General features: G+C 38.5%; 1 protein-coding gene and 1 non-coding gene across 5 annotated transcripts in view; both read left to right on the forward strand.

Moving 5' to 3' along the window:
- PSME4 (proteasome activator subunit 4) overlaps nt 1-16,333 on the forward strand; it is a 110,936-nt gene extending 94,603 nt beyond the window's left edge. For 3 of the 4 annotated variants that reach the window (XM_003922737.4, XM_074400172.1, XM_074400175.1), the window contains 6 exons: nt 5,199-5,327; nt 6,479-6,634; nt 10,663-10,825; nt 13,191-13,324; nt 14,133-14,271; nt 14,806-16,333. In XM_003922737.4, coding sequence (XP_003922786.2) covers nt 5,199-5,327; nt 6,479-6,634; nt 10,663-10,825; nt 13,191-13,324; nt 14,133-14,267 — 717 coding nt within the window. In that variant the 3' untranslated portion in view covers nt 14,268-14,271; nt 14,806-16,333. The remainder of the gene's footprint in view (nt 1-5,198; nt 5,328-6,478; nt 6,635-10,662; nt 10,826-13,190; nt 13,325-14,132; nt 14,272-14,805) is intronic. The other variant, XR_012517922.1, reaches the window with a different exon arrangement.
- Nucleotides 13,596-13,732, forward strand: LOC120362235 (small nucleolar RNA SNORA2/SNORA34 family). The gene has a single exon (XR_005578196.1). It is a non-coding gene; the product is annotated as a small nucleolar RNA SNORA2/SNORA34 family (small nucleolar RNA).
- Nucleotides 16,334-20,008: the final 3,675 nt, after the last annotated feature.

A 20,008-nucleotide genomic window follows, 5' to 3' on the forward strand; every position in this document is an offset into this window, starting at 1 on the left:
CACATACCTGTAGTCCCAGCTACCCAAGAGGCTGAGGCAGGAGAATCACTTGAACCTGGGAGGCGGAGCCTGCAGTGAGCCGAGATCTAGCCACTGCATTGCAGCCTGGGTGACAGTTAAAAAAAAAAAAAAAATCCTGCCTATGATAGGTGCTTTCTTTGTGACCTTGCACAAGCTTTTGAACTTGTCTCTTTTTCTAGAAAGAGAGTGAGTTTAATATCAGTATCCCTCACAGAATTGTTAGAAGGATGAAATGACATACCTGTAAAGCAGAGAGCATAGTGGTAAAGTACATACTTACTGTTTTACTACTCTTTAGCTGAATTTTAATTTGGAACAATTAAGGGCTCAAATAGTGGTGGTCAGGTGGGAGGAGAGGTATTTTATCCTAAGTTTCAAACTTCAGGAAATGCTCATCAAAATCCTACCACTATGGTTTTGTATATGTGAAACTTAGAGAAGAGTGTACAAATACTGTGGTACGTTGGATACAGTCACCTCACATTGATCCTATTTCTTTAGAAAAATTATTTTTTCAATAATCAAGAGAAAAATATAAGGTGATTCCTTTGCTAACTAAATGGACAGCATTTTCTACTGGTTAACATAGTTTAGTATGTAATCTCCATGGTGAAATTTATTGGGTTTTAGAATTTTACTATTTTTAGTAGAACATTTTCGTCCACGCTGTAGTTGAGAATATTGTCTTAATTTCATTAGAAAAACACATTTTTTTTTTCATAATAGTAGGAAGAGAGACTGCTGATTCAAAAGACAAGTGACTCATCTTAAATTCTGGTGGTAATAGACCTTGCCAGCAAATGAATATCTTTTTTATACTCCAGTTAACTACCCAAACTCTAAATCACCTCCTGTTTACTGTGGTGTGAATAAAATGACAAGGAAAACAACTCTGCCTAGAGATTTAGATTTCAACTGTTGAGTATTTACCATTTGTACCCTGACTTGGTTGGTGTGTGTCCTTTTATACCTTTGACTATAATATAAATGTGTCTCTGCTATACCCTACAAATGTGTTTGTGAAATTGTTTTATGAATAACAATTATTTAATTCTGCAAGTTGATTTTGTTTTTTAACTCAGTATATCACGTCTGTCTTTTCATATCAGTACACAAAATTGCTTCTTTTCATGATGAAATTGTACCATCATTTAAAAATTTAACCAGTTTTCTGTTGATGGAACCTCTGACTCTTAAGTATCTTGCACATGTGAGCATATTTATAGGATACCTCATAGGTATCAAATTGCTGGGCAAAAAAGATGTATCTGCATTTTTTTTTAAGAGATGATGATATCTCACCATGTTGTCCAGGCTGGCCTCAAACTCCTGGGCTCAAGTGATCCTCCCACCTCGGTCTCTTGTGTAGCTGGAATTACATTTGTTTGCCAGTGCCACCACACCCAGCTAATTTTATTTTTTGTAGAGATGGGGTCTCGCTAACAGTGGTGCAGGCTGCTCTCGAACTCCTGGTTACAAGTGATCCTCGTGCCTTGGTCTCCAAAGTGCTGGAATTACAGGCATGAGCTGCTCTGCCCAGCCCAAGTTTAACACTTTTAAGCTTTTGCATACCTCTTTGTGTCTAAGGAAATGCGCTTATACTGCTCATTTTTTATTTTCCAATTTAAGTTACTTTACTGTGGATGTCCTGCCATTATGGAGATGTGGTTAAATTACTTCCACCATGTTCTTCGTCACCCACACCAACAAGGCAGGGTTTTGAATCTTCTTCTCAAGTTTATACTTCTGTAATTTTTTTTAACCTTTAAAAACACAATTCCTACTGGAATGGAATTAAATTCATGAAGTAATTTTTGTCACATGCCAGGGATAAAAAATAATGTATTTTGATATTGTACCAATTGATGTTCAGTAATGTTTAATGTTACTTCCCTTTTTTTTTTTTTTTTTTTGAGACAGGGTCTTGCTCTGTCACCCAGGCTGGAGTGCAGTGGCACGATCATAGCTCACTACAGTCTCAATCTCTCAGACTCAAGGAGTATTCATTGTTACTGAGTTGATAGTGTTTCTGGGCTTATTTGGTAGACACAGCACATTTTCTAAAGAGAAATAGCTCATACTGACATTTTTCAATTCAAACTTGTGATTACTAAGATTTTATTGAACCACTTGTATTTTTGTATCTTTTACCTCTCATGTGAAAACTCTTGGTTTCTGTTGACAGTTACTATAAATTGATTTTTATACATCCCACAAAGCATATATTACCCTGTTTTTAGAAGTCACTGTTTTAAGTGTGTATCCTGCCAGACAGTTAAACAGTGAGGTTCACGTACTTCATTTTGCTTTTGCATTTTTTTTCCGAAGAGATTTTTAAGGGATTACTTCATAACCATAGGAATGATTCGTACAATAGGATATCTAAACTACAAGGATGTACTACAGTTTATTTAACCAGACACTCTCCAGATCCAACAGATACCTGAATTCTTTCCAGTCTTGTGCTTTTGAAATAGTGCTACAATATAGATCTTGGTGTAGTCATTTCATATGTTTGCCAGTATATCTGTGAGGTGGGAGTGTAGATGTACATTGCCAGTAGAAAGTAAATGAATATGTGCTTTTGCTAGATGCTGCACCACACCCCTCTTTATTGGTTATTTCCTCAGATACTCAGCTTTACAGTATGATATTAAACATCATGATTTTTGCCAATAGGACAGGTGAAAATATATAACTCACTGTGGTTTTAATTTGCAAAAAGGAATCATTTTTTTTTCTAAAATACCAAGGATTATATCAACTGAGGTAAAATGTTAAAAACTCAGCATTATAAAATGTCTTCGCATACCTAAAACAAACAAGAACTTCGTCATGCCCTTGTTACGACAAAGGCTCTCCTTGACCAAACTTTCGTCAGCTGTTCTGAGCCCTCTTTCTGACTACATCTCATCCTTGGGCTCTGTCTTTGGCCTGTCTGTCTTTGGTCCAGTTTTAGCAAGACTGGGTCTAATTTAGTTTAGAAAGAATCCCCCACCCTTGGTATCTGATTGCCCTGTTCTGCTTTTCACAAGAATCCTGTTAAGTTGGTTTAGGAGGAATCCTTCTACGCCTCATGTGTCTGAATAAAGTTGTCCTTATGATTTTAACAAATGTCAGAATAATTTTTTTTAACAATAAGTTCAAGCTGAGTGTATTAATTCACTGTGGTGATTTGTCCAGTGTTTGATAGACATAATTTACCTTAGCAAACTTTTTTTTTTTTTTTTTTTTTTTTTCGATGGAGTCTCGCTCTGTCACCCAGGCTGGAGTGCAGTGCAATGGTGTGATCTCACCTCACTGCAACCTCCACCTCCCTAGTTAAAGCAATTCTCCTGCCCCTTGAGTAGCTGGAATTAGGGGCGTGTGCCACCACACCCAGCTAATTTTTGTATTTTTAGTCAAGACGGGATGGGGTTTCACCATGCTGGTCAAGCTGGTCTCGAACTCCTGACCTCATGATCCACCTCAGCCTCCCAAAGTGCTGGGATTATCCACCTCAGCCTCCCAAAGTGCTGAGAGTGAGCCACCAGTTTTTGTTGTTGTTGTTGTTTTTAAACAGGGTACCAATTTGTCACCCAGGCTAGAGTGCAGTGGTGTAATCAAAACTCACTGTAACATTGAACTCCTGGGCTCAAGCAGTCTTCCCACCTCACCCTCCCAAGGACTGTAGGCATGTGCCACCACGCCCAGTTACTTCTTTTTGTTTTTTGTTTTTTGTAGACACCGAGTCTTGTTCTGTTACCCATGCTGGCCTAATGATACCCCTCTAACTTTGTGCCCCAGAGTTGCTTAGCAAACTTAATTAAAGCTTTCCCCTACTGAATATGCAAGGGTATACTTTTAAAACATTTAAAACGAATTTAAGGAATCAAACAGCATACATTCATAATCAAAGTATGGTATCAGACAAACCTGATTTCTTCATTAAAACAAATAAGGGTACTGGGTACAGTGGCTCATGCCTGTAATCTCAGCACTTTAGGAGGCCAAAGCAGGAAGATTGCTGAAGCCCAGGAGTTTGAGACCAGCATGGGCAACACAATCTCTACCAAAAAAAAAAAAAAAAAATAAGCCGGGCATGGTAGTACATGCCTGTGCTCCCAGCTACTTGGAAGGCTGAGGTGGGAGGTTCACCAACGCCAGAAGGTTGAGGCTACAGCGAGCCATGGTTGTGCTACAATACTCCAGCCTGGGCTACAGTGCAAGGCCCTGTCTCAAAAAAAGAAAAACAAAAGTGACAGTGGCTACAGCCGTCAGATTTGTTGGATTTCACAACAATACTCTTAAAAAATTGCTATTTACTTTTGGAGGACAGAGGGAAATCATTATTCTGAATGAGGGAAAGCTTTTGTCTAAGTATTCTATCTAATTATGAAGGAGTGACCATTTCTCAAGCCTCTCTTTTCTTAATGGATTATCACAGGAAGAGAAAACTAAATATCAATGAAAGAAATACACAGCATCACTTAATGTTGTGCCCAAAAAATGAAACTTGAATAAAATCAGACCTTTAGATCTAGCAGCCATTTTATAGAACTTACTGGGGCCAAAGAATATCACTTCAGGGATGTAATCAGGGAAGGCCACAATGGCAGAAACTGCAAACAACAGACACAGCCTTTGTCCTCTGAGGAAAAAAAATACAGAGCAAGGGATTTTAAAAGATAGTATGGGGAATGTATGCATCGAAAGAGCTTTATGAAACATACCAAGTAATTGCAATATGTGGTCATTATGTTAAACCTGATTTCAAAAAACAGTTGTAATAACACATGAATGTGATAATAGGGGAAATCTGAGTACTGCCAAATACTTCATATTATTTTTTAATTTTTTTACTTCACAACTAATGAAGTTTTATGCGTTATGATGTCCATTACCTTTTAGAAATAACATAAAATATTTAGGATAAAATAGGGATTTGTTTCAGATAATTTCATTGGGGAATGGAAGTCAGAGGCGAGCAAAAAATGAAACAAAAGATTATCTGTGGGTTTGTCATTTTTGAAGAGGTGATTGGGTCATGGGAGTTCATATACTATTCTGTAGTTTTGTATATATTTGAAATTTCCCATAAATGTTGTTAAAAGTAAAAAAGTGTAATCTCTTGTGTAGGATGCCTTTGTACTTACTGGCAATTATTTTTCTATTTTTGTCCTTTTTACACTTTTTAGATTGCCCCAGTGGAAAATGACAATAGCTACGATGAACTGAAAAGAGATGCAAAGTTATGTTTATCATTAATGTCTCAGGGGTTGCTTTACCCTCATCAAGTGCCTTTGGTACTTCAGGTGCTAAAACAAGTAAGACTGTTTATAATATTTATGTCTTTTGATTAGGATTTTGGTTTACCATTCTAAGAATTTCACAGTCGGCTACAATGCACACAGTACTTGATTTTTGTTTGTTTTGAATTTTCTTGTATTATAAGAGAAGACATACATACTGACCAAAGAAACAGACCTAGACTCAGTGCCGAGTGCTGCCACCATCTTTGTGACCTTGGGCAAGTCGCTCAAGCCAAAAATATGCAGAGAGCTAATTCATTATTAAGTGCTTGGGATAAAAAGTGCTTATGAGGAAGGGGGATGGTGATTCCTTTCTGCCAGTTCCCCTTTGTTTTCCTCACTTCTATGACCTGATCTATTCTAGAGAGACCTATAGTGAATGTACATTTTATGCTTGCAATGTTGGTATACCATATGGTCAGCTTTATCCAGACATTGCACATGTTATATAGAAGTAGACATCTCCCTATAGCTTTCACATTTTAAATTTGATAGCCACAGTGGAAAATATTTTCAACAACCTAAAATGTTACTTCTTTGTAGTAGAATTTAAGTCGTTAATAATTTGCTTTCCAGACCCTACTGCTGCTACCAAAAGTAAAATAATGTGCCACCCTCAGAGGAGTTAAGAGCCATTAATCATGACTAATTGTCTCTTCTGAAATTGACTTTTACCTTTGTGTGGTTTTTTTATTTGTTTGTTTTTGGTTTTGAGACAGAGTCTCACTCTGCTGGCCAGGCTGGAGTGCAGTGGCACCATCTCTGCTCACTGCAACCTCCGCTCCCCAGATTCATGAGATTCTCATGACTCAGCCTCCCAAGTAGCTGGGATTACAGCCGCCTGCCACCACACCCAGCTAATTTTAGTATTTGTAGTGGAGATGGGGATTTCACCATGTTGGCCAGGCTTATCTCAAACTCCTGACCTCAGGTGATCCACCCACCTCACTCAGCCCCCTAAAGTACTGGGATTACAGGCGTGAGCCACCATGGCCCGTCCTCATTCAACCATTTATTCATAAGGAAATAGAAGATGAGCTTGTCCTAACTATACCTGTGAAAATAGAGTTAAATTAGAATATGACATTATTTTTGTTTAATGTTACTGTCATCTCATGTTTTCATCAGTACTGCTTTTATCGTTTATATTTATTTCTCATTCACAGACAGCAAGAAGCAGTTCTTGGCATGCAAGATACACAGTACTGACCTACCTCCAGACCATGGTATTTTATAACCTCTTTATTTTCCTAAACAATGAAGATGCAGTTAAAGATATCAGGTGGCTGGTTATAAGTCTTTTGGAGGATGAACAACTAGAGGTAAAATTTAATTTATAGAAAATGGAAATTCAGTCAATTTTGAAAAAACCATCATGGTTCCTTTTAAGAAGTATTTGTGGCCAGGTGCAGTTTCTTATACTTATAACCCTAACACTTTGAGAGACTGTGTCAGTGAGATCACCTGAGGCCAGGCATTTGAGACCAGCTGGTTAATGTAGCAAGGCTGTTTCTACAAAATACTCAAAAATTAGCTAGATGTGATGGTGTGCACCTGTGGTCACAGCTATTTAGGAGGCTGAGGTGGAAGGATCACTTAAGTCTGGAGGTTGAGCTTTGATTGCACCACTGCACCCAGCCTGGGAAGCAGAGCAAGACCTTGTCTCAAAAACATTAAATAAAAGTAACTTTAATTTTAACATAGCTCTATGTGAGTAGTTTTTATACCCTAATCATGATTCCTTATAATACAAATGGAAGAAAAATTGGGCATGTTTTCATTCTGTCTTCTTTGCAGTTGGGCGAATAGTACAATACTTGTGAACCCAAGTTTTCTTAACCATGAGAAATTGGGCATGATGATTGTAATTGCCCCACTAGTTCTACTGATTTTTAAGAAACTAATGAGAATGTGCATGATGGCAGTTGGAAAGGGAGTAAAAATCTACACTCAGATGCTGCTATCCAGTAGACTTAAGATGAGGTTGGCGTTCTTTCTTTTTCTTTGGTAGAGAAATTAAAGGTAACTTTTGTGGTGAGGTTGCATTAATGTTTTGTACAAAAATATAATGTATTATCACATACAGTCTTTTGGTTTTTTTTGAGACGGAGTTTCGCTCTTCTTGCCCAGGCTGGAGTGCAATGGCGCAATCTCGACTCACCGCAACCTCTGCCTCCTGGGTTCAGGCTTCTCCTGCCTCAGCCTCCTGAGTAGCTGGGATTACAGACATGCGCCACCATGCCCAGCTAATTTTTAGTATTTTTAGTAGAGACGGGGTTTCACCACATTGACCAGGATGGTCTCGATCTCTTGACCTCCTGATCCACCCGCCTCGGCCTCCCAAAGTGCTGGGATTACAGGCTTGAGCCACCGCGCCCGGCCTATCACATACAGTCTAATGTAAGAAGCATGTTGGTAGTAAATATGGCATGAGATACTACTTAAGTTGGCATTAAGAAAAGAAAATGTAATTTTTTTGTGAATATTTTGCTTATTTTATGGACTTTATAGTTTTTTTCTTGTAGTACTTATAGTATTTTATATACTTATTAGCATTGAAAATAGATTTATTCACAGGAAACTAGGAATGGAAATTTCTCCACCTAATGAGCCTATTCAGATTTCTTGTATTCTGAGAGTGCATATTTTCTAGTTCCAGTGGTACTCACAGTCTGGTTATAATGACTTCAACAGGTTTCAATTAAAATATTTACAGCTGTGATTTTATTTTTCTAATTTTTTATTGTATTATTTAAAAATTACACTAAAGGAGTGGGAAAATGGAGACTGTCATTGTTTCTTACAAATTATTATACAGCTTACAATAAAAATGTAGTTTTTAGAAGCTTCTTTTAGAACATTTTTATGGATTTTGTTTGTTTGTTTTTTGAGACCGAGTCTTGCTCTGCTGCCCAGGCTGTAGTGCAGTGGCACAGTTACGGCTACTGCAGCCTCTGCCTCCTGAGCTCAAGTGATCCTCCCACCTCAGCCTCCTGAGTAGCTGGGACTCTGGGCACTCGCCACCACACCAAATTACTTTTTTTGTATTTTTGTAGAGGCGAGGTTTCACCCTATTGCTCAGACTGGTCTCAAACTCCTGGGCTCAAGTAGTCTACCTGCCTTGGCCTTGTAAATTATTTTTATATTTTTTTCCATAATATAGAGCAGACGTCCCTAGACTACGGCCTGCAGGCCACATGCAGCCCCCTGAGGCCATTTATCCGGCCCACCGCCGCACTTGAGGAAGGGGCACCTCTTTCACTGGTGGTCAGTGAGAGGAGCACAGTATGTGGCGGCCCTCTAACGGTCTGAGGGACAGTGAACTGGCCCCCTGTGTAAAAAGTTTGGGGACGCCTGATATAGAGGTTTAAACACAGCTATTAATATAAACATAACCATGATGTTCATTAAAACTATCATATTTTTAAAGCAACATGTAATACCAAAAAGCAGTAAGAATTAAATTCTGTTCATTGATAGTATGGGGGAAAAGAACTATTGTTATGTAAATGAGAACTGTTTAAAGAAAACCTTACTGTATTAAAAGGAAAATTCTTAGAGGAAAATAGTATGTTTTTAGCTGAGGAGGCTAAATATATTCTTCTTTCCTCACTTTTTAAAGTTAATTATAGATATTTGCCCTGGAGTTAAATATCTCAGAAATAGACCCTACCACTGGGAAAGAGCATAAATCAGTTGGAGGTGTTGGGGATCACTTGTTAGCAATTTGGAGAAAAAAATAAATTAAAACATCTCATATTACAATATACTTTTGATATAGTAAAGAAACTCCCCCCCCCCCCATTTTTTTAAGTTAAATAAATTAGGAGAAAGTGGTTTTGAATATTATTTATAGAAACAATAGGAGCAGAGGTGACTTTCTAAGCCTTTGTGTTAATAGGTGTCACATCAAAACATGTACATATCTGACTGCAAGAATCATGAAGACTTTGTAGAATAGTGGTGGTAGTGTAATAATGTATACAGATAAAGACAGTACATGCTATAAACAATGAAAAGTTATACCTCTCAATTACCAGGAAAATGCAAACTTGAAATAATGAGGCATTTTTACCTCCTCCCAATTTAGTGTTTTCCTCCCCTCAGAAAACAAAAGTGTGTAATAATGATAAGCAGTGTCAGGTATAACTGCTAGTTCACATTTTTGTGTCATGTTAGCACTAGCTTTTTTGAAAAGCAACTAATAGCCATAAAATTAATAGGAAAATTGTTATATCTTTTAATTTACTAATCCCAGTTTTTGTAATCTAAGAAAATATACTGCAGGCCAGGCACAGAGGCTTATGCTTGTAATGCCAACGCTTTGGGGAGGCCAAGGCAGGAGAGCTGCTTGAGCCCAGGAGTTCGAGACCAGCCTGGACAACAAAGTCCCTGTGTCTACAAAAAATAGAAAATTAGCCGAGTGAAAATATATAATGTGAAACGTCACACAAATTAAGAATATTTATAGCATAGTATTGACAATATGAAAGCCATCTAATCAGTTGTTAAGTATGCAAATAAGTCGTGGCATATAAGCTTTATAGGAAATAGCGCAACCAGTAAAACATTTTATAATGTATTTCGTGTGCTAGTGTAATGAATGTAGCAAAGAAAAGGTTATGTTCTCGACAGATGATGATGGTAAACTTGTGAACAACCTTTTGAAGGAATGCAACAGAGCAAAACATTTGTTTTTTAAAATTATCATTGTGTATCATGAATATTAAACAGAAATGTTTGTAATTTATATGTGAAATGGGGATGCCTTTTTCTTGTTTCCCCAAAAGTTGAGTTACCATTCCAATTTGAAATGGACTGTGTACACACTTCATTTAGTACTTGTATATATAAACTGTGTTTATAGTCTGACAACAGCTTGTGAAATTCCTAAAAATTAACCAGGATATAAGTCTCTATGATGTATACCAATTACAGAAATTGCTGTAGATTGGTCTCTGTCTTTGCTACTAACAAAAAGAGCTATAGCAGTGGCCTTCAGAGATGTAGAGCCTAGGAGAACTTGATCTTTGTGTCAGGCTCTGGCACTTTTACAGTTACAGCCCTGATGAGAGCCATCAGCAGGGAAGATAATTTATGGAGAAATTTAATTTTGCTAAAGGAAATAAAAGTTTATGCTCATAACTCTAATGTAGTTTTTATCCATTATGAGGCCACAAACCCTTTGAGAATCTGCTGAAATCTCTATTAAGAAACTGCCAAAGAGCATACACAAAATTTGCATGCAATTTCAGGAAGGTTTTCACCCCAGTTCCCACACTACCCCCTATCCTCCATTATTCCCTCAGACTTAGAATGTCAGTTCTAATAGAAATTATTATCTCTACAGGTTCGAGAAATGGCTGCTACCACCTTAAGCGGCCTGCTGCAGTGTAACTTCCTCACCATGGACAGTCCTATGCAGATTCATTTTGAGCAACTTTGCAAAACAAAACTACCTAAGAAAAGAAAGCGAGACCCTGGTTCTGTAGGAGACACCATTCCTTCTGCAGGTAACGTTGCTGGTAGAAACCACCCATATCCCTTTGGGAATGAATGGGGGTTAACCAGGCTTACTCAACAAATATTTATTGAATACTTGTATGTGCCCAGGTCTATGCTAGGTACTGGGAAGTTTTCTCTTCTTTTGAGGAACTTTTCATATAGAAAGCAGGACTTGGAATGTAGAAAAGCTAAAATTGATGTAGATACAAAGCAGGTCTATATGTAGAACTGCTGCCTAATTATAATCAGTCTACCCTACAACCAAAATAGCTTCATAAAAAAGAGAGATCCAGACTTAGTTGTTTTGGAGGGTCTAAAGAACCAACAGAAAAAAACAAGTAAACAAAGCAAGCCTTGTTTTTATTGGAGAGGGGAGTATTTGGTACTTCATTCATCATTTGGTGAGGGGGTTCAGAGTCATTGCAGGAGCTTCCAGTCTAATTGAATATAGACACAAGATATTCAAGATATAATTGAATATAGACACAAGAGAATAAGATCTGACGACTATGTCACTACTATGTTTAAAGAGAAATGTAAATGTGATTACAAAGATGCATCTTATCTTGCCACCATTAACTGTAATCATAATAGAAAATACATAAAAAGGTTAATAGTAAGTAGGAATTTTACTGAATTTAGAGGAAGTGCTTAGAATATAAGGCTTTTACTGCTGGTTAGTGTCTTAATTATGTCACAAAGTTACCTAATAACAGAATCCAATAAAACATCAATGTATATTCTAGTATCTTTGCTTTTTGGGAGATATAGATATATATATATATAAAATAAATACATTTTATAATACGTATTTTTTCGAAACAGGGTCTTCCACTTTTACCCAGGCTGGAGTGCAGTGGCACAGTCTCGGCCCCCTGCAACCTGCACCTCCTAGGTTCAAGCAATTCTTATGCCTCTGCCAGCCTAGTAGCTGAGATTGCAGGTGCACTACCACGCCTGGCTACTTTTTTGTAGAGATAGGGTTTCATCATGTTGATCAGGCTGGTCATGAATTCCTGGCCTCAAGTGATCAGCCCACGTGGACCTTCCAGAATGCTGGGATTACAGGCGTGAGCCACAGTGCCCGGCCTGATAATTTTATATATATATATATTTAATGATAAAGTGCCAAAGTATTTTTAGGTTTTTGTTACACCAAATGGTATTGTTCACAATTTTGACCAGTTCAAATTCTCTTCCTTACCTTCAGCTTCCTACTTTCCATACACATGTAATATGTAATATGCTTTAAAACATATGAATACATACAGCTTTACTGAGAAACTGAGAATTTGAAAGCACTTTAACTTACACCACTGCAGAAAGATTAGAGACCCTTTAGCATATAGACATGCTGCAATTCTCTGTTTTAAGAAATAGATGTTCTTCGTACATCGTGTGTTAAAAAACTAATGAATTGATATATTCTGGGTAGGGTCGTCACATCCAGAAAAAGCACTAATTTTGATTGGAGATTGTTTTAGAATCAGGGATTGCACTAGCCTAGGTAAAATTATGCTGTCATTGATGAACAACTATGGAAATCTTTTTTTTTTTTTTTTTTTTTTTTTTTTAAGTTAAGATCTTGCTCCGTCACCCTCCTTGGAGTGCAGTGGTTTTGAACATAACTCACTGCAGCCTTGACCTCCAAGTCTCAGACCATTCACCTGCCTCAACGTCTTGTTTAACTGGAACCACAGACATGCACTGCCATGCCCAGCTAATTTTTTCTTTTCTTTTCTTTTCTTTTCTTTTTTGATACAGAGCCTTGCTCTGTCTCCCAGGCTGGAGTGCAGTGGTACGATCTTGGCTCACTGCAACCTCTGCCTCCCAAGTTCAAATGATTCTCATTCCTCAGCCTCTGGGTAGCTGGGACTACACATGCTTTTACATCCAGGTAATTTTTTTATTTCTAGTAGAGACAGAGTTTCACCATGATGGCCAAGATGGTCTTGAACTTCTGACCTCAGGTGATCCGCCCACCTTGATCCCTCAGCATGCTGGGATTACAGGCATGAGCTACCCTGCCTGTCTGCCAGCTAATTTTTCACAAGTTTTTTTTGGAGAGATTTTCTCACTTTGTTGCCCAGGCTGGTCTCAAATTCCTGGCCTCGAGTGATCTGCTGATGCCGGCCTCCCAAAGTGCTGGGATTAGAGGTTTGAGCCACTGGGCCTGACTGACAATTTCTTAAATACAGGATTATTTTCAGTTTAGCCTCAAAATCAAGTTTTTGATATGGATACATGTAGCTTCATTTTAAATGCAGAAATTAACATATTGAAAACAACACAATTGAAAACTAATTTTATCTCACTGTAACAAGTGCATTAGACATGTAAATATTTGCACATATGTTGGTGTTTTCTTTGCAGAGTTGGTCAAACGCCATGCTGGGGTGCTAGGACTTGGTGCATGTGTCCTTTCTAGTCCTTATGATGTTCCCACCTGGATGCCCCAGCTCCTCATGAATCTCAGTGCACATCTAAATGATCCTCAGCCTATTGAGGTACAATTCTTCCTTATTAATTTGTACCTGTAGTATCAGTGATATAATAACTATAATAATAGTTTTCTGTATTCTCTGAACTACTACTTTCATAAAGCTACTGCCTCTGCCAGGGCTTAGTCTGCTCACCATTAATTATTTAAAAATTACAGAGACCTTGCTCCCATATATATGAGATGTTTTTGGTAGTGAGGAAATTATTGTAGCTTCTATCACTCCCAGGCCAATGGAAGTAAAGTACTGTCAATATTGTGATAAATCTTATGTTTCTGTGGCCCTGACTGAAGACCAACAGTTGTTCTGTAGCTGCTGGTTTCAAGCAGAGGCCTAAAGGACTCTCTTCCTATGGTCTGTTGGCTATTCTGGGACCTCAGCAGGGAATGGCTTTTTCATTTGGAAGAAACAGCTTACAGCTCTCCATCACATTGGAAAATCCTCAGGAATAGGCTCTTCCAAAGGACAGAGATAGCTAATATGGGGAAGAGCATCTGCCCAGAATTGATTTATTTCTGTTGTATTGTTCTTATTTCTAGTATAAATGGGCACTGATAAGTCCGGAAAAATTCTATTTTTCTAGCATTGCAAAGTGTTTTACTGGAAGCTCATGTTAAATAGGAAATTATGATGGCATTTTTAGTAACTCAAAAGACCATTGACTTTGTCCTTCTCATTGGCTTTTTGTTTTTGTGGCACTTGGTAGTGGGTGAGATCTGATGTCTAGAGGGATTGTAATTTGACTAAAAATATGCTACATATGATCCTGGTTGTCCGGAGAGTTTAAAACATATGTGGTTCGTCTACTTTACAGATGACTGTAAAAAAGACCTTATCCAATTTCCGAAGGACTCACCATGATAACTGGCAGGAACACAAACAGCAATTCACAGATGACCAACTGCTTGTTCTCACCGATCTTCTTGTGTCACCATGCTATTATGCATAGAAACGTAAGTCAGCAAAGTTCTGAATGTAAAGACGTGACATCCTCAGGCACATGGTTTGGTAACTGAGAAGCAGGTATTTTTTTTTTTTTCTTTTTGCTGACATTCTTAGATGTCAGTGTTTAGATAAAGTTGGGTGGGAGGGTTATTTGTTTGTAAACATGGCTTTTGCTACGGCCATTGGAAATGAGGATTTTTCTGTGCCTCCCTGCTTTAGGTATAAAGCAGAGAATTGATGTGTGACTGCTTTTGGACCTTTATAAATGAATGTCTCAGTAGCCTGGGAATAGTTAGATAAAGGGAAAGAAATCTTTTTCTTAGTTGCCTCCTGGGTAGAGCTGGGACATTTTATGTGGCCCTGAGGACTCCGGGTTCTAGACAGTTGTGAGAATATTTCATCTGGATCCTTACCCATTCTGTTAAAGAAGGAGCACTTAGAAGCCTTTCTACTCTAATAGGAAGAATTAAAAATTTCATTTATTGGGCTTTTGGAGTTGGATATCCTGTTACCTAATTGAAATTTTTTCCTCCCTGATACAGATGACTAGTCCTCACTTCAGGCTGTTTTCATCAAAAATTCCACACCCTCAGGTACCATCTGTGGTGGCTCTCTACAAGTTTTAAAACTGCCTCTGCTGAGCTCTCATCATTTTGGTGGTTTCTGTGTTAGATCTCGTTAGTCTGCGTTCCACAGCTTCTCAGTTGCTATTTATTTGATTTCCTATCTTGTCCGGAAATGTTTCCAGAATACTGATCACTTTTTTTTTTTTTTTTGAGGCATCTGACAAAGTCACAAAGTCTCAAACTAGAAATAATTACCCAGTATGATTATGGCATCCAAGACCAGGATCTAGGAGCTCATTAAGAAGCAGTTTACTCGGAATGGAGAATACCCATCTGTAGTACAGGTCCTGTCATGTCATCCATCTCAGATCATTTTGGATTCTTCCCAAATGGCTGCTGGATCTAGATGGTAGTCAGGCTGCGGGTCATAAATCTGAAGCCTTGGGAGCCTTGGGTCTGGAGAGCCTTGATGAGGGAAGGAAAAGAGGGCAAGTCTTGAACCTAACCAGTGACCTGATGGATTGCTCCACCAAGACACAGAGTGAAGTCTGTATTTGTGCATCTCCCACAGACTGGAGTTTTTGGTGCTGAATAGAGCCAGTTGCTAAAAAATTGGGGGTTTGGTGAAGAAATTTCTGATTGTTGTGTGTATTCAATGTGTGATTTTAAAAATAAACAGCAACAACAATAAAAATCCTGACTGGTTGGTTTTTCCCTGTATTCTTTACAACTATTGTTTGACCCTCTTAAAACTGTTACCACCTAAGTGGAAGACTGCTGTGTTTGTGGACATTCTGTAATTTTTTTCTTTTTATTTTGTTCTCTTTTTTATTTTGCCTGCAGAATTGTTGAGAGATTAAGGCTTGATATTTAATTGACTTGTTTAATATATGTTATATAAATGTAAAAGATGTATAAACTGTAGAGATAGCATTGACAAGACTTTGTACAGATGCAACCTTTTACACAACATTGTGTAATTTGTAAAGATCCACATGTAGTTCTTCATTATAGTGATTTTGGGCTTTTCTACCCACTGAATGCCATTTTTTTGTGTTTTTAAATTATTTTCTTTATCTTTTCTTGTTACAAAAACTGAGATGTGGGGTTTTTCTTTCCTTTTTTTTTTTTTTTTCCCAGTTCATTTATCATAGAATGTCTGAACTTTTATGTAACATTTCTGTGTGCATCTCTCAATGCTAACATCACATGTTTTCCTATGACAGGTTTATGGAGTGAAAGGTATCTTCTAGGTTGAAATAATTCACAAATTGGTGAATGTCATCTTGCAACACACCGTGTACAGTCTTCCTTAAAGGAACACTACAGTATATTTTTAGTATCTATGTGCTGAATGACTCAATACAGACCTAAGCACAGCAATGGTCCTGGTACAGTATTTAAGTGTCAGCATACACAGGCGTAATCCCTGTATAGAGTAGTGCCAAACTGATTATTTCAATTGTGTAACTAGTTTAAAACCCAATAAATGGATTGTTTTTAACAGCTGGCTTTTGTGTTCATTAAGAGGAGAAGACAGTTCTGTAGGCCGTGACTCCTGTGAATTTCGTTTTGTAACCGTAGGTTTGTATCTGTAAATGTATGTCCTCTGACCACATAAATTGTCTAGATCTGCCCCATGCAATATAGTAGCTACTAGCCACATCTGTTTATGTTTAAGTAAATCAAAAATTCATTTCCTCAGTCTCACTCGGCATATTTTAAATACTCTTCAGCCACATGTGGCTAGTGGTTACGACACTGAATAGCATTGAACTTTTCCATCATCACAGAAAGTTCACCTAGCACTGACCTAAGTGATTTATTTCCTTTTTTTGGGGAGGGGGAGACAGTTTTGTTCTGTCATCCAGGCTGGAGTACAGTGGCATAACCTTTGCTAACTGCAACCTCTGCCTCCCAGGTTCAAGCAATGCTCGTGCCTTAGCCTCCCGGGTAGCTGGGACTAACGGCATATGCCACCACACCCAGCTGATTTTTGTATTTTACTAGAGACAATGTTGTACCCTGTTGGCCAGGCTGATCTCAAACTGCTGAGCTTAGACCTGCCTTGGACTCCCAAAGTGCTAGGATTACAGGCGTGAGCCACAGTGCCTGGTCCTAAGTGATTGGTTCTTAAGTTGATGTGCCTGAGAATCATGAGGAGATTTTGTTAAAATGTACATGGAATTCCTTGTCCCAGTTCATAATATCAATGCCTGTTGCTGAGACCACACATTGGGAATTGTATACATTGAGAAGTGAGGCTTCGCATTGTATATTGACCATTTCAGTCTTTTCTAATTAAGCTGTATGAAACTGTGCCTTAGCAATGGTTCCTAAATGGGAACTTTAAAAAAAGATATCCCAATATTTAAAAAAAAATTAAAAATGCTGAGTGCAGTGGCTCACGCCTGTAATCCTAGCACTTTGGAAGGCCGAGGTGGGTGGATCACCTGAGATCAGGAGTTCAAGGCAAGCCTGACCATCATGGAGAAACCCCATGTTTTTTTTTTTAATTTAAAAAAAAAGAAGAAGAAGATACAAGATACTGAGTGCCTACTGTGTTCCTCAATGAAAACTTCTCTGGGGGCTCCAACATAACAATGTTAGAAGCTCTATGATGATTCAATTGTTCCATCCAGGATTGAGAACCACACAAATCACACTGCAGACCTAAAAACAGGGTACCTTAATCTGAGTGCCAAACGTACTCCCCAGGTGATTCTGATTCTGGGTTTGGAAGTTGGTTATTAGTTTGATATTTCCCCCAGTGACATTGTACTGTGAATTTTTTAACAGGAGGGAAAAGGAGAAGGGGGAGAAAAGTGTTGCATGACTGTCTAAGATAGTTCTTATAATGTATATGGTGCAATAAAAGGCATGAGGACAGCAGCAACTGTGTTAAGAGTGGCAACAAGATGTACGAGAGGAGGAGGGGAGAGGCTAGCCTGTGTTTGGAAGTCACTGTTGACTGGGCATGGAAGATAGCATGGGCCGCTCTGTGAGGGTGGATGAGAAGTGAGGGGAAGAGAAAACCTGTATATCATTTTTTTTTTTTTTTTTTTTTTTTTTTTTTGAGATGGAGTTTCGCTCTTTTTGCCCAGGCTGGAGTACAATGGCACAATCTCGGCTCACTGCAACCTCCACCTCCCAGATTCAAGCAATTCTGCCTCGGCCTCCCAAGTAGCTGGGATTATGGGCATGTGCCACCATGCCCAGCTAATTTTGTATTTTTAGTATAGATGAGGTTTCTCCATGTTGGTCAGGCTGGTCTCGAACTCCTGACCTCAGGTGATCTGCCCACCTCGGTCTCCCAGAGAGCTGGGATTACAGGCGTGAGCCACTGCACTCGGCCATATTTTTGTATAAGATCAAATAAATCTTTAGTTTCTGAATGGATCCTTAAGAAAGCAAAGACTGCAGGTTGTGTTTCAAAATTTAGGAGGAAAATTTACCCATTTACTAATGTAAATGACAAGAAAGTAGGTGCAAATATATGAGAAAGCTGTTTTCAAATATTTGAAATACTTGTCATTACCAAGTCCTTTAAGCTGCAGGCCAATTTTGGTTAGTAGTAGTGTGGCCAGAAGGAGCAAAGAGCAATTTTGTTTTATTAGAAAATTAACCTTTGGCCAGGCGCAGTGGCTCACACACACCTGTAATCCCAGCACCTTTAGGATAGCTTGAGCCCAAGAGTTTGAGACCAGCCTGGGCAAGAGAGAGACCCTATCTCTACAAAAACAAAGAAAAAAAAAAATACAAAAAATTAGTTGGGTGTGGTGGCACATGCCTGTACTCCCAATTACTTGGGAGGATGTTGTGGGAGGATGACTCGAACACAGGAAGCAGAGGTTACAGTGAGCTAAGATCACACCACTGCACTCCAGCCTGGGTGACAGAATGAGACCTTGTCTCACATAAATATTTAAAAATATCATGAGCTGATCATCACGGGAAAAGTAACTTTTTCTACATGGTCTTCATAATTGTTTTTGTAGACTTTGTCTTACCAGTATATCATAATTGTTTTAAGGATTCCTTTTGAACACCAAGGTTGTTTTCCATTTCCTGTACTACAAATTACACTGCAGTGCACATTTTTATAACTATGCTTTAAAACTCTTCTTTTGTTGGAGCAATTCCAAGGAGTAAGAGATGCTTAGGTTAAAACTTTTTAAAGAACAGTTTAACAGCTCTCATATATGCTGTTTTCCTCAAAGTGTACATGTATCAATTTGCGTTGCAATAAGAGTGTATTAGAAGAATGCCATTGTCAGGGCAGACTGATAGCCAATTCATGTTCTATACTTAGCCCTGCTTATTTATTTGCAGATTTTCCATTTTTTGACTACCAATGTTTTTTCCAGTTTTGCTCACTTGTGGATTTTGTAGATATACTAGTTTTAGCTTTGTTGAATGGTTCTAGTTAGTTCTAGAACTTTGTTTTTTGTTTTGTTTTGTTTTAATATTTAAGATGGAGTCTTCCTCTGTTGCCAGGCTGGAGTGCAGTGGCACAATCTTGGCTCACTGCAGCCTCCGTCTTCTGGGTTCAAGCTATTCTCCTGCCTCAGCCTCCCGAGTAGCTGGGACTACAGGCACCCACCACCACACCCAGCTAATTTTTTGCATTTTAGTAGAGACAGGGTTTCATCTTGGTGGCCAGGCTAGTCTCAATTTCCTGAACTTGTGATCCACCCACCTCGGCCTCCCAAAGTGCTGGGATTACAGGGGTGAGCCACTGCGCCTTGCCTGGAACTTTGATGAGTCCTGATTTCCTCTTACAGATCTCTAGAATCCTTTATGATTTGTGAGTTGTTGCTTTTCAGTTTTGAGGCCATTTCTTCTGTAGGTGTAACTCGGACGGTCTCAATCCAGCCCAAACCTATTGTAATCTTCATTCGTATAGCCAAATGCCTGGAAATGAACTAGCAGTTATTATATAGAGAGGTATATAATTTTGATCAGAATTTCCACTCCAGATGCTAACAAGTATTTTTCTGTTGATTGTTCCTGGGACTCCAGGTTACCATTTTTGACAGCATATATTAGAACTGCTTCATCGCAGGTGGTTGGGAAGTGGAATATGTGGGAATTGAAAACTTTCTTGAAGTTATTTCTAAACAGAATTCTGATAGCATAGGCAACTCCTGGCCTGAATGTGTACTTCATAAATTATCCA

The sequence above is a fragment of the Saimiri boliviensis genome, chromosome 1 (genome assembly GCF_048565385.1).
Source record: "Saimiri boliviensis isolate mSaiBol1 chromosome 1, mSaiBol1.pri, whole genome shotgun sequence".
Classification (NCBI taxonomy): domain Eukaryota; kingdom Metazoa; phylum Chordata; class Mammalia; order Primates; family Cebidae; genus Saimiri; species Saimiri boliviensis.